Genomic DNA, 13913 nt, shown 5'->3' with positions numbered 1-13913 from the left:
AAAGATTTTCAATTGGGATGTTGTTTACCTAATATCTACTAAAGTAAAAGTGTTTTTTGAAAAGTGAAAACAGAGAAGAGGAGATTGCTTCAACACAGGACTTTGTCAAAGTGAACAGAAAAGAGGAAAGAAGAAGGAACTCATGACTGAGGTATTTGGGCTTCTAGTGGTTAGTTGGCAAGATCTTGGTGTTCCTTTCCATTTAAAGCCATCAGGATGTTCAGTGACCTTGAACAATGGTTCTGGAATGATACTCCCTGACGTTAGGACAAGGAAATGATCGGAGCACTTCTCTGCATTCTCTAGTGAACACTCATGGTACCTTTTAATAACCCACTGTCTAGTCCTCTAGTCAGGCTAATGGTTTCCTTTTAATAACCAACTGTCTAGTCCTCTAGTCAGGCTAATGGTTTCCTTTTAATAACCAACTGTCTAGTCCTCTAGTCAGGCTAATGGTTTCCTTTTAATAACCAACTGTCTAGTCCTCTAGTCAGGCTAATGGTTTCCTTTTAATAACCCACTGTCTAGTCCTCTAGTCAGGCTAATGGTTTCCTTTTAATAACCAACTGTCTAGTCCTCTAGTCAGGCTAATGGTTTCCTTTTAATAACCCACTGTCTAGTCCTCTAGTCAGGCTAATGGTTTCCTTTTAATAACCAACTGTCTAGTCCTCTAGTCAGGCTAATGGTTTCCTTTTAATAACCAACTGTCTAGTCCTCTAGTCAGGCTAATGGTTTCCTTTTAATAACCCACTGTCTAGTCCTCTAGTCAGGCTAATGGTTTCCTTTTAATAACCCACTGTCTAGTCCTCTAGTCAGGCTAATGGTTTCCTTTTAATAACCCACTGTCTAGTCCTCTAGTCAGGCTAATGGTTTCCTTTTAATAACCCACTGTCTAGTCAGGCTAATGGTTTCCTTTTAATAACCCACTGTCTAGTCCTCTAGTCAGGCTAATGGTTTCCTTTTAATAACCAACTGTCTAGTCCTCTAGTCAGGCTAATGGTTTCCTTTTAATAACCAACTGTCTAGTCCTCTAGTCAGGCTAATGGTTTCCTTTTAATAACCAACTGTCTAGTTCTCTCGTCAGGCCAACTGTTACCTTTAATAACCCACTGTCTAGTCCTTTAATCAGGCCAACTTTTTCCTTTTTAATCTCCAACTGTCCAGTCAGGCCGATTAATAACCCACCTTCTAGTCCTCTAGTCTTTCCGATTAATAACCCACCTTCTAGGCCTCTAGTCTTTCCGATTAATAACCCACCTTCTAGTCCTCTAGTCTTTCCGATTAATAGCCCACTCTCTAGTCCTCTAGTCAGGCCGATTAATAACCCACTCTCTAGTCCTCTAGTCAGGCCAACTGATGCTTAAATGATAATGCCCTCGAAGCTGGTGTTTGGAAAATATATAGGCACGTGAGGGCCCGCAAACCGTGCCAGTATATCCTCCAAACACTGGCTTTGAGGGCATTATCAGTTTCATACAACAGGTTACCAACATATTCAAATAATGATTTACATATTTTAATAAAACCTTTATTTTGATTAATTTATGTAGATATAAGATTTAGTCCCGACACAATTCTAGGGTTGCTACCCAAGCCGTTTGGTCGTTCTTCCTATCGGTTCGGTGGCCAGTCGTTCAGTCTTTTTTGTTCTGCATCTATGGATGAGAACCAGTCGTTCGTTCTAAATGTTCCATTGCCACACTGGCTGGCAAGGTTCTTATCCCTTGATTGCTAGCTAGCCAACTACCGCTAACTTACAGTCACGTCAAACAGTGGAGCCAGAATAACAGCAAAGTATCTGCATTTGCATTTTGTACGTTGTTTTCTGGTGAGATTTATTAGGATACATCCATAACAATGAGCTAATAATGCACGATTTCGCCTGGCATAGAAAATGTGCCCACTCGACAGGACACTGTTGTTCAGAGGAGCTAGCCAACAACACAGCTAACACAATCACTTCAAACTGAAGCTGGAAATTAACAAACTAGCTGCACTTTGTTTCGTTTGACCTGTTTTCTGTTGATAGTTCTTTGTATATATCCATAGAAATTATGCTGATTCATGATTTCGACTGGCTGAGAAAAGCTGCCTGCCTGTCTGTCTCATCCCGACTTCCGGCACGTCTAGATGCTTTTTATAGTGGAGATCAAGTTTATAAATTGCCTGGCTGGGCTGATGAGACAGTGGATTGCGCAGTCAGATGGAACAGAGTAAATAGGCATTTTAACATCATAGATTTAGCCGGTGGTAACTTGTAGAATAGACACCAGCTGGAATGCAGTTTTAACCAATCAGCATTCAGGATTAGACCCACTCATTGTATAATTAAGAACAAAATAAAAGAAAGGACATGGAATGAGTGGAAATGTATTGTATTAATTTAACATCTACAATATAAGAAAATCACCAATACAAAAGAAACATATTTCTGTCATTGTACTGTATACTGTACTGGACACACAACACGACCTGAAAGTTCCCTACATAGCGCACTACTTTTGACCACAACCCATAGTATAGTGCCCTATAAAGGGAATGGGGTGCCAATTAGGATGCATACTTTAATAATTCTACCTTTATGCTGGCTGGCTGCAGTTTATTCACTAAACATAAACAGATTCGTTCTGATATATTGGCACCCTGGCAGAATGTTCAGTTTCCTCTTTTTAAAACTGGTTGAAGGGCCCCTTTCACCCTGTAGGAACCTGCAACGTACCACAGGTTAGATCATTTGCACACTAAATGACAATCATTGCCTCCAACCAAATTCAAATGAATTTGACGTTTCTAAAATTTCAACTTATTCTAGAAGAAATAGTGAATCATGCAAGAGTGCCAATATATTCCACCCCAACTGTGATACGTCGTTAAAACTAGGATGGTTTGATGTCAGTGCCAACCGTATCAATGTGTTTGATAGCACGTCATCAGCTGACTTAGTACCGTGGATGTCATTAAAACTAGGATGGTTTGATGTCAGTGCCAACCGTATCAATGTGTTTGATAGCACGTCATCAGCTGACTTAGTACCGTGGATGTCATTAAAACTAGGATGGTTTGATGTCAGTGCCAACCGTATCAATGTGTTTGATAGCACGTCATCAGCTGACTTAGTACCGTGGATGTCATAATAAATTAATGGAGGTTTAAGGTCAAGGAAAGCAAGGAGACCTGGCCATGAAGTTAGGGCCTCTGTACACTACACTACTCAAACTAGGTCCAGGATAGATACTTGTGATCTGATGTTGAAGAGAGATAGATCTCACTAGACATATTTTACTACAAATCCACCAGATACAATTTCTTCTCTCCTCCCTCTTTCTTTATCTCTCCATTCCTCTCTCTATCTCTCTCTCTCTCTCTCTCCTCTCTCTATCTTGCTGTCTCTCTCTCTCTCCTTTCTCTCTCTCTCTCCTTTCCTCTCTCTCTCTCTCTCCTTTCCTCTCTCTCTCTTGCTGTCTCTGTCTCTCTCTCTTGATGTCTCTCTCTCTCTCTCTCTCTCTCCTTTCCTCCCTTACTCTCTCTCCTTTCCTCTCTTATTTCCTCCCTTACTCTCTCTCCTTTTCCCCCTCTCTCTCTCTCTCTCTCTCTCTCTCATTTCCTCTCTTTCTCCTTTCCTCCCTCCTTCTCTCTCACTCCTTTCCTCTCTCGCTCTGTCTCCTTTCCTCTCTCTCTCTTACTGTCTCTGTCTCTCTCTCTCTCCTGATGTCTCTCTCTCTCGCTCTCTCTCTCTCTCACTCCTTTCCTCTCTCTCTCTCTCTCTTGATGTCTCGCTCTCTCTCTCTCTCTCTCCTTTCCTCTCTCTCTCTCTCTCTCTCTTACTGTCTCTGTCTCTCTCTCTCTATCTCTCTCTTGCTGTCTTTCTCTCTCTCTCTCTTGATGTCTCTCTCTCTCTCTCCCTCTCTCGCTCTCTATGTCTTTATCTTGTGGATCAGGGAGAGGGTCCAGATGGTATTTCCTTATCGCAGAGCAATGGAACATTTATTTTTCCACATTTCTGCGAATAGCAATGGCATTGAAATAGCATCATTCCCCTTGTACTCCCTTTACAGGTCTCTCTTGTGAAATATATTTTAACTTAATGAGATAAAAAAATACAGTGGTTATGTAATTTAATGGTACATGAAATAGAATGGCATTGTGTATTTTGTACGAAAATGTAACTTGCAGAACTTGAGATATATAAACGCCTGCCTAGCCATCAGGCAGGGAGTGTGACATGTACGTAACTGAAAACAAACACAAAAAGCAAAACTTGGTATACCAGTTTTAAGGTTTGTTTGAGACGCAACAGCACCCTATTCCCTACATAGTGCACTACTTTCAACTAGGGCCCATGTCACTCTGGTCAAAAGCAGGGCACTGTTTGGAATAGGGTGCCATTTGGAACATAACCTAGCTCTCTTACAAGTCTAGCAAAACAGTAATTCTCACAAATTAAAAATGCTAACACAACTTCTTTATATACGTTTCCACCACCTCAAAGGATAAGAGTGAATTGAAGGTCAGGGAGGCACCTTAACAATATTTTGATGGATTCACCACAGTTCTAAGAGGAGGTCTGACTGGAGGATGGAACATATCTGCCCGTCGTTAGGACTAGTGTACTTCAGCCAGGGCAGACAGACCTTGGAGAAGGAATCATTCTGACACAAAAATAAATAAAACCCAACTAATACCTCCCCAAAATCTTCACGTTTTAACTTGGCCCAAATAATGCCTCCCCAAAACTTTCACGTTTAACTTGGTCCAAATAAAACCTCCCCAAAAGCTTCACATTTTAACTTGGTCCAACTAATGTCTCCCCAAAACCTTCTTGTTGAATTTGGTCTAAATAATACCTAGCCAGAACTTTCACATTTAACTTGGTCCAAATATCACCTATCCAAAACCTTCATGTTTTAACATGGTCCAAATACCACCTCCCCAAAACCTTCGCGTTTTAACTTGGTCCAAATATCACCTCCCCAAAACCTTCACGTTTAAGTTGGTCCAAATAATTCCTCCCCAAAATCTTCACGTTTTAACTTGGTCCAAATAATATCTCCCCAAAACCTTCACGTTTAACTTGGTCCAAATAATACCTCCCCAAAATCTTGACATTTAACTTGGTCCAAATAATATCTGCACAAAACCTTCACGTTTTAACTTGGTCCAAATAATTCCTCCCCAAAATCTTCACGTTTTAACTTGGTCCAAATAATACCTCCCCAAAACCTTCTTGTTGAATTTGGTCTAAATAATACCTAGCCAGAACTTTCACATTTAAATTGGTCCAAAAATCACCTATCCAAAACCTTCATGTTTTAACTTGATCAAAATAAAGCCTCCCCAAAACTTTCATGTTTAACTTGGTCCAAATAATCCCTCACTAAAATCTTGACATTTAACTTGGTCCAAATAATGCCTCTAAAAATCTTCACATTTAACTTGGTCCAAATATCACCTATCCAAAACCTTCATGTTTTAACTTGGGCAAAATAATACCTGCCCAAAACCTTCACGTTTAACTTGGTTAATTTTCTTAGTTTCAATGATATGATACACCCACCGGACAAAGACCTATTTTCAAATCAACATAACATTTTGGTCGATATTCGATTGATATTGGATGATGTTGATAAAATATTTATTCAACTCTTCTTGCTCTTTGGGTATATTCTATTCTTCCATGGTGCTTTGCGCGGTGCAGGTTTGGTTGTCTCCTGTGTTTGGTCACTTGGCGTGGAAGAGGAGGGTCTTGACCATGCCGGCCAGGACCTTGGGGAGCTGGGAGGAGATGACCTCTGACATCATTTCAGGGAACTCAACCTTCATGGCGTCAGCCTGGATGTAGGTACTAAGACAGTACAGGTTCACTTTCTTCACAATCTGGTAGATGGGGGAGGAGGGAGAGATAGGGGAGGAGGGAGAGATGGGGAGGAGGGAGAGATGGGGGAGGAGGGAGAGATGGGGGAGGAAGGAGAGATGGGGGAGGGGGGAGAGATGGGGGAGAGATGGAGAGATGGGGGGGAGGGAGGGAGGGGGAGAGATGGGGAGGAGGGAGAGAGTGGGGAGGAGGGAGGGAGGGAGAGATGGGGGAGGATGGAGAGATGGGGGAGGAGGGAGGGAGAGATGGGGGAGGAGGGGGAGATGGGGGGGAGAGATGGGGAGGAGGGAGAGATGGGGGAGGGGAGAGAGATGGGGGAGGAGGGAGAGATGGGGAGGGGAGAGAGATGGGGGAGGAGGGAGAGATGGGGAGGAGGGAGAGATGGGGGAGGGGAGAGAGATGGGGGAGGAGGGAGAGATGGGGGAGGAGGGGGAGAGATGGGGGAGGAGGGAGAGATGGGGGAGGAGGGAGAGAGGGGGGAGGAGGGGGGGAGGAGAAAGAGATGGGGAGGATGGAGAGATGGGGGAGGAGGGAGAGATGGGGGGGGAGAGATGGGGGAGGAGGGAGAGATGGGGGAGAGATGAGGGAGGGGGGAGAGATGGGGGAGGAGGGAGAGAGGCGGGAGAGATGGGGGAGGGGGGAGAGATGGGGGAGGAGGGAGAGAGGGGGGGGGGGGGGGCAAACATGTTAGCATTTTGTCCTCAACAAATCATGGTCCTGATACCTGAAACTTTTATCCAACGATTTAGGAGTGGGTGTAATAGGTTACTATCCCGATAACCTGGACCTGTCCACAGCTGCACAAATAAATATTCAGATAATTAATGCACAGTATAAAAATGCCACTTAGGCCCTAATGCACACAGTAGATAAACCAACAGGTTCAGTTACAGAGTAGACTACAAAGTGCATGTCCGAATGACGCAGTGCATTATCCAAACAGGTTTGAACCCCGTGGTTCTTAACGCATGGAGGATGTTGTCTTTATATTATCTTGTATTGTAATACATTTTAGTATAGGCCTCAACCGTACCAAAGGGGGGAAAAAAAGCGGCATGCTGGGATAATGATCGTGGTTTAGTTTCCTCCAAATCATTGATCATTGATACTTCGCTATCGTAACCTCAATTAGATAGCCGATCGCAAGACATATGGTCAAATTATGAACATGGATAAAAGCCTTTTCCTTTATAAAGCCGTCTAAGGACTAAGGAGAACTAAGGAGAGCCATGTAAAGCCTTTTCCTTTATAAAGCCGTCTAAGGACTAAGGAGAACTAAGGAGAGCCATGTAAAGCCTTTTCCTTTATAAAGCCGTCTAAGGACTAAGGAGAACTAAGGAGAGCCATGTAAAGCCTTTTCCTTTATAAAGCCGTCTAAGGACTAAGGAGAACTAAGGAGAGCCATGTAAAGCCTTTTCCTTTATAAAGCCGTCTAAGGACTAAGGAGAACTAAGGAGAGCCATGTAAAGCAGACAGGCTTTATAAAGCCGTCTAAGGACTAAGGAGAACTAAGGAGAGCCATGTAAAGCCTTTTCCTTTATAAAGCCGTCTAAGGACTAAGGAGAACTAAGGAGAGCCATGTAAAGCAGACAGGCTTTATAAAGCCGTCTAAGGACTAAGGAGAACTAAGGAGAGCCATGTAAAGCAGACAGGCTTTATAAAGCCGTCTAAGGACTAAGGAGAACTAAGGAGAGCCATGTAAAGCAGACAGGCTTTATAAAGCCGTCTAAGGACTAAGGAGAACTAAGGAGAGCCATGTAAAGCAGACAGGCTTTATAAAGCCGTCTAAGGACTAAGGAGAACTAAGGAGAGCCATGTAAAGCCTTTTCCTTTATAAAGCCGTCTAAGGACTAAGGAGAACTAAGGAGAGCCATGTAAAGCCTTTTCCTTTATAAAGCCATCTAAGGACTAAGGAGAACTAAGGAGAGCCATGTAAAGCAGACAGGCTTTATAAAGCCGTCTAAGGACTAAGGAGAACTAAGGAGAGCCATGTAAAGCAGACAGGCTTTATAAAGCCGACTAAGGAGAACTAAGGAGAGCCATGTAAAGCAGACAGGCTTTATAAAGCCGTCTAAGGACTAAGGAGAACTAAGGAGAGCCATGTAAAGCAGACAGGCTTTATAAAGCCGTCTAAGGACTAAGGAGAACTAAGGAGAGCCATGTAAAGCAGACAGGCTTTATAAAGCCGTCTAAGGACTAAGGAGAACTAAGGAGAGCCATGTAAAGCAGACAGGCTTTATAAAGCCGTCTAAGGACTAAGGAGAACTAAGGAGAGCCATGTAAAGCAGACAGGCTTTATAAAGCCGTCTAAGGACTAAGGAGAACTAAGGAGAGCCATGTAAAGCAGACAGGCTTTATAAAGCCGTCTAAGGACTAAGGAGAACTAAGGAGAGCCATGTAAAGCAGACAGGCTTTATAAAGCCGTCTAAGGACTAAGGAGAACTAAGGAGAGCCATGTAAAGCAGACAGGCTTTATAAAGCCGTCTAAGGACTAAGGAGAACTAAGGAGAGCCATGTAAAGCAGACAGGCTTTATAAAGCCGTCTAAGGACTAAGGAGAACTAAGGAGAGCCATGTAAAGCAGACAGGCTTTATAAAGCCGTCTAAGGACTAAGGAGAACTAAGGAGAGCCATGTAAAGCAGACAGGCTTTATAAAGCCGTCTAAGGACTAAGGAGAACTAAGGAGAGCCATGTAAAGCAGACAGGCTTTATAAAGCCGTCTAAGGACTAAGGAGAACTAAGGAGAGCCATGTAAAGCAGACAGGCTTTATAAAGCCGTCTAAGGACTAAGGAGAACTAAGGAGAGCCATGTAAAGCAGACAGGCTTTATAAAGCCGTCTAAGGACTAAGGAGAACTAAGGAGAGCCATGTAAAGCAGACAGGCTTTATAAAGCCGTCTAAGGACTAAGGAGAACTAAGGAGAGCCATGTAAAGCAGACAGGCTTTATAAAGCCGTCTAAGGACTAAGGAGAACTAAGGAGAGCCATGTAAAGCAGACAGGCTTTATAAAGCCGTCTAAGGACTAAGGAGAACTAAGGAGAGCCATGTAAAGCAGACAGGCTTTATAAAGCCGTCTAAGGACTAAGGAGAACTAAGGAGAGCCATGTAAAGCAGACAGGCTTTATAAAGCCGTCTAAGGAGAACTAAGGAGAGCCATGTAAAGCAGACAGGCTTTATAAAGCCGTCTAAGGACTAAGGAGAACTAAGGAGAGCCATGTAAAGCAGACAGGCTTTATAAAGCCGTCTAAGGACTAAGGAGAACTAAGGAGAGCCATGTAAAGCAGACAGGCTTTATAAAGCCGTCTAAGGACTAAGGAGAACTAAGGAGAGCCATGTAAAGCAGACAGGCTTTATAAAGCCGTCTAAGGACTAAGGAGAACTAAGGAGAGCCATGTAAAGCAGACAGGCTTTATAAAGCCGTCTAAGGACTAAGGAGAACTAAGGAGAGCCATGTAAAGCAGACAGGCTTTATAAAGCCGTCTAAGGACTAAGGAGAACTAAGGAGAGCCATGTAAAGCAGACAGGCTTTATAAAGCCGTCTAAGGACTAAGGAGAACTAAGGAGAGCCATGTAAAGCAGACAGGCTTTATAAAGCCGTCTAAGGACTAAGGAGAACTAAGGAGAGCCATGTAAAGCAGACAGGCTTTATAAAGCCGTCTAAGGACTAAGGAGAACTAAGGAGAGCCATGTAAAGCAGACAGGCTTTATAAAGCCGTCTAAGGACTAAGGAGAACTAAGGAGAGCCATGTAAAGCAGACAGGCTTTATAAAGCCGTCTAAGGACTAAGGAGAACTAAGGAGAGCCATGTAAAGCAGACAGGCTTTATAAAGCCGTCTAAGGACTAAGGAGAACTAAGGAGAGCCATGTAAAGCAGACAGGCTTTATAAAGCCGTCTAAGGACTAAGGAGAACTAAGGAGAGCCATGTAAAGCCTTTTCCTTTATAAAGCCGTCTGAGGACTAAGGAGAACTAAGGAGAGCCATGTAAAGCAGACAGGCTTTATAAAGCCGTCTAAGGACTAAGGAGAACTAAGGAGAGCCATGTAAAGCCTTTTCCTTTATAAAGCCGTCTAAGGACTAAGGAGAACTAAGGAGAGCCATGTAAAGCAGACAGGCTTTATAAAGCCGTCTAAGGACTAAGGAGAACTAAGGAGAGCCATGTAAAGCAGACAGGCTTTATAAAGCCGACTAAGGAGAACTAAGGAGAGCCATGTAAAGCCTTTTCCTTTATAAAGCCGTCTGAGGACTAAGGAGAACTAAGGAGAGCCATGTAAAGCCTTTTCCTTTATAAAGCCGTCTAAGGACTAAGGAGAACTAAGGAGAGCCATGTAAAGCAGACAGGCTTTATAAAGCCGTCTAAGGACTAAGGAGAACTAAGGAGAGCCATGTAAAGCAGACAGGCTTTATAAAGCCGTCTAAGGACTAAGGAGAACTAAGGAGAGCCATGTAAAGCAGACAGGCTTTATAAAGCCGTCTAAGGACTAAGGAGAACTAAGGAGAGCCATGTAAAGCAGACAGGCTTTATAAAGCCGTCTAAGGACTAAGGAGAACTAAGGAGAGCCATGTAAAGCCTTTTCCTTTATAAAGCCGTCTGAGGACTAAGGAGAACTAAGGAGAGCCATGTAAAGCAGACAGGCTTTATAAAGCCGTCTAAGGACTAAGGAGAACTAAGGAGAGCCATGTAAAGCCTTTTCCTTTATAAAGCCGTCTAAGGACTAAGGAGAACTAAGGAGAGCCATGTAAAGCAGACAGGCTTTATAAAGCCGTCTAAGGACTAAGGAGAACTAAGGAGAGCCATGTAAAGCAGACAGGCTTTATAAAGCCGTCTAAGGACTAAGGAGAACTAAGGAAAGCCATGTAAAGCCTTTTCCTTTATAAAGCCGTCTGAGGACTAAGGAGAACTAAGGAGAGCCATGTAAAGCAGACAGGCTTTATAAAGCCGTCTAAGGACTAAGGAGAACTAAGGAGAGCCATGTAAAGCCTTTTCCTTTATAAAGCCGTCTAAGGACTAAGGAGAACTAAGGAGAGCCATGTAAAGCAGACAGGCTTTATAAAGCCGTCTAAGGACTAAGGAGAACTAAGGAGAGCCATGTAAAGCAGACAGGCTTTATAAAGCCGTCTAAGGACTAAGGAGAACTAAGGAGAGCCATGTAAAGCAGACAGGCTTTATAAAGCCGTCTAAGGACTAAGGAGAACTAAGGAGAGCCATGTAAAGCAGACAGGCTTTATAAAGCCGTCTAAGGACTAAGGAGAACTAAGGAGAGCCATGTAAAGCAGACAGGCTTTATAAAGCCGTCTAAGGACTAAGGAGAACTAAGGAGAGCCATGTAAAGCAGACAGGCTTTATAAAGCCGTCTAAGGACTAAGGAGAACTAAGGAGAGCCATGTAAAGCAGACAGGCTTTATAAAGCCGTCTAAGGACTAAGGAGAACTAAGGAGAGCCATGTAAAGCAGACAGGCTTTATAAAGCCGTCTAAGGACTAAGGAGAACTAAGGAGAGCCATGTAAAGCAGACAGGCTTTATAAAGCCGTCTAAGGACTAAGGAGAACTAAGGAGAGCCATGTAAAGCAGACAGGCTTTATAAAGCCGTCTAAGGACTAAGGAGAGCCATGTAAAGCAGACAGGCTTTATAAAGCCGTCTAAGGACTAAGGAGAACTAAGGAGAGCCATGTAAAGCAGACAGGCTTTATAAAGCCGTCTAAGGACTAAGGAGAACTAAGGAGAGCCATGTAAAGCCTTTTCCTTTATAAAGCCGTCTGAGGACTAAGGAGAACTAAGGAGAGCCATGTAAAGCAGACAGGCTTTATAAAGCCGTCTAAGGACTAAGGAGAACTAAGGAGAGCCATGTAAAGCCTTTTCCTTTATAAAGCCGTCTAAGGACTAAGGAGAACTAAGGAGAGCCATGTAAAGCAGACAGGCTTTATAAAGCCGTCTAAGGACTAAGGAGAACTAAGGAGAGCCATGTAAAGCAGACAGGCTTTATAAAGCCGACTAAGGAGAACTAAGGAGAGCCATGTAAAGCCTTTTCCTTTATAAAGCCGTCTGAGGACTAAGGAGAACTAAGGAGAGCCATGTAAAGCCTTTTCCTTTATAAAGCCGTCTAAGGACTAAGGAGAACTAAGGAGAGCCATGTAAAGCAGACAGGCTTTATAAAGCCGTCTAAGGACTAAGGAGAACTAAGGAGAGCCATGTAAAGCAGACAGGCTTTATAAAGCCGTCTAAGGACTAAGGAGAACTAAGGAGAGCCATGTAAAGCAGACAGGCTTTATAAAGCCGTCTAAGGACTAAGGAGAACTAAGGAGAGCCATGTAAAGCAGACAGGCTTTATAAAGCCGTCTAAGGACTAAGGAGAACTAAGGAGAGCCATGTAAAGCCTTTTCCTTTATAAAGCCGTCTGAGGACTAAGGAGAACTAAGGAGAGCCATGTAAAGCAGACAGGCTTTATAAAGCCGTCTAAGGACTAAGGAGAACTAAGGAGAGCCATGTAAAGCCTTTTCCTTTATAAAGCCGTCTAAGGACTAAGGAGAACTAAGGAGAGCCATGTAAAGCAGACAGGCTTTATAAAGCCGTCTAAGGACTAAGGAGAACTAAGGAGAGCCATGTAAAGCAGACAGGCTTTATAAAGCCGTCTAAGGACTAAGGAGAACTAAGGAAAGCCATGTAAAGCCTTTTCCTTTATAAAGCCGTCTGAGGACTAAGGAGAACTAAGGAGAGCCATGTAAAGCAGACAGGCTTTATAAAGCCGTCTAAGGACTAAGGAGAACTAAGGAGAGCCATGTAAAGCCTTTTCCTTTATAAAGCCGTCTAAGGACTAAGGAGAACTAAGGAGAGCCATGTAAAGCAGACAGGCTTTATAAAGCCGTCTAAGGACTAAGGAGAACTAAGGAGAGCCATGTAAAGCAGACAGGCTTTATAAAGCCGTCTAAGGACTAAGGAGAACTAAGGAGAGCCATGTAAAGCAGACAGGCTTTATAAAGCCGTCTAAGGACTAAGGAGAACTAAGGAGAGCCATGTAAAGCAGACAGGCTTTATAAAGCCGTCTAAGGACTAAGGAGAACTAAGGAGAGCCATGTAAAGCAGACAGGCTTTATAAAGCCGTCTAAGGACTAAGGAGAACTAAGGAGAGCCATGTAAAGCAGACAGGCTTTATAAAGCCGTCTAAGGACTAAGGAGAACTAAGGAGAGCCATGTAAAGCAGACAGGCTTTATAAAGCCGTCTAAGGACTAAGGAGAACTAAGGAGAGCCATGTAAAGCAGACAGGCTTTATAAAGCCGTCTAAGGACTAAGGAGAACTAAGGAGAGCCATGTAAAGCCTTTTCCTTTATAAAGCCGTCTGAGGACTAAGGAGAACTAAGGAGAGCCATGTAAAGCAGACAGGCTTTATAAAGCCGTCTAAGGACTAAGGAGAACTAAGGAGAGCCATGTAAAGCCTTTTCCTTTATAAAGCCGTCTAAGGACTAAGGAGAACTAAGGAGAGCCATGTAAAGCAGACAGGCTTTATAAAGCCGTCTAAGGACTAAGGAGAACTAAGGAGAGCCATGTAAAGCAGACAGGCTTTATAAAGCCGTCTAAGGACTAAGGAGAACTAAGGAGAGCCATGTAAAGCAGACAGGCTTTATAAAGCCGTCTAAGGACTAAGGAGAACTAAGGAGAGCCATGTAAAGCAGACAGGCTTTATAAAGCCGTCTAAGGACTAAGGAGAACTAAGGAGAGCCATGTAAAGCAGACAGGCTTTATAAAGCCGTCTAAGGACTAAGGAGAACTAAGGAGAGCCATGTAAAGCAGACAGGCTTTATAAAGCCGTCTAAGGACTAAGGAGAACTAAGGAGAGCCATGTAAAGCAGACAGGCTTTATAAAGCCGTCTAAGGACTAAGGAGAACTAAGGAGAGCCATGTAAAGCAGACAGGCTTTATAAAGCCGTCTAAGGACTAAGGAGAACTAAGGAGAGCCATGTAAAGCAGACAGGCTTTATAAAGCCGTCTAAGGACTAAGGAGAACTAAGGAGAGCCATGTAAAGCAGACAGGCTTTATAAAGCCGTC

At 43.3% G+C, this 13913-nt stretch overlaps 1 protein-coding gene across 1 annotated transcript in view; it reads right to left on the bottom strand.

Annotated features, from left to right (window-relative positions):
• Positions 1 to 2359: 2359 nt before the first annotated feature.
• pgr (progesterone receptor) overlaps positions 2360 to 13913 on the bottom strand; it is a 75879-nt gene continuing 64325 nt past the window's right edge. The window contains exon 9 of the mRNA XM_071357943.1: positions 2360 to 5874. Coding sequence (XP_071214044.1) covers positions 5719 to 5874 — 156 coding nt within the window. The 3' untranslated portion in view covers positions 2360 to 5718. The remainder of the gene's footprint in view (positions 5875 to 13913) is intronic.

The sequence above is a fragment of the Salvelinus alpinus genome, chromosome 21, assembly GCF_045679555.1.
Source record: "Salvelinus alpinus chromosome 21, SLU_Salpinus.1, whole genome shotgun sequence".
NCBI classification, from domain to species: Eukaryota; Metazoa; Chordata; class Actinopteri; order Salmoniformes; family Salmonidae; genus Salvelinus; species Salvelinus alpinus.
The sequence above is the reverse complement of the archived record's forward strand: the minus strand, read 5'-3'. Positions and strand labels throughout refer to the sequence as shown.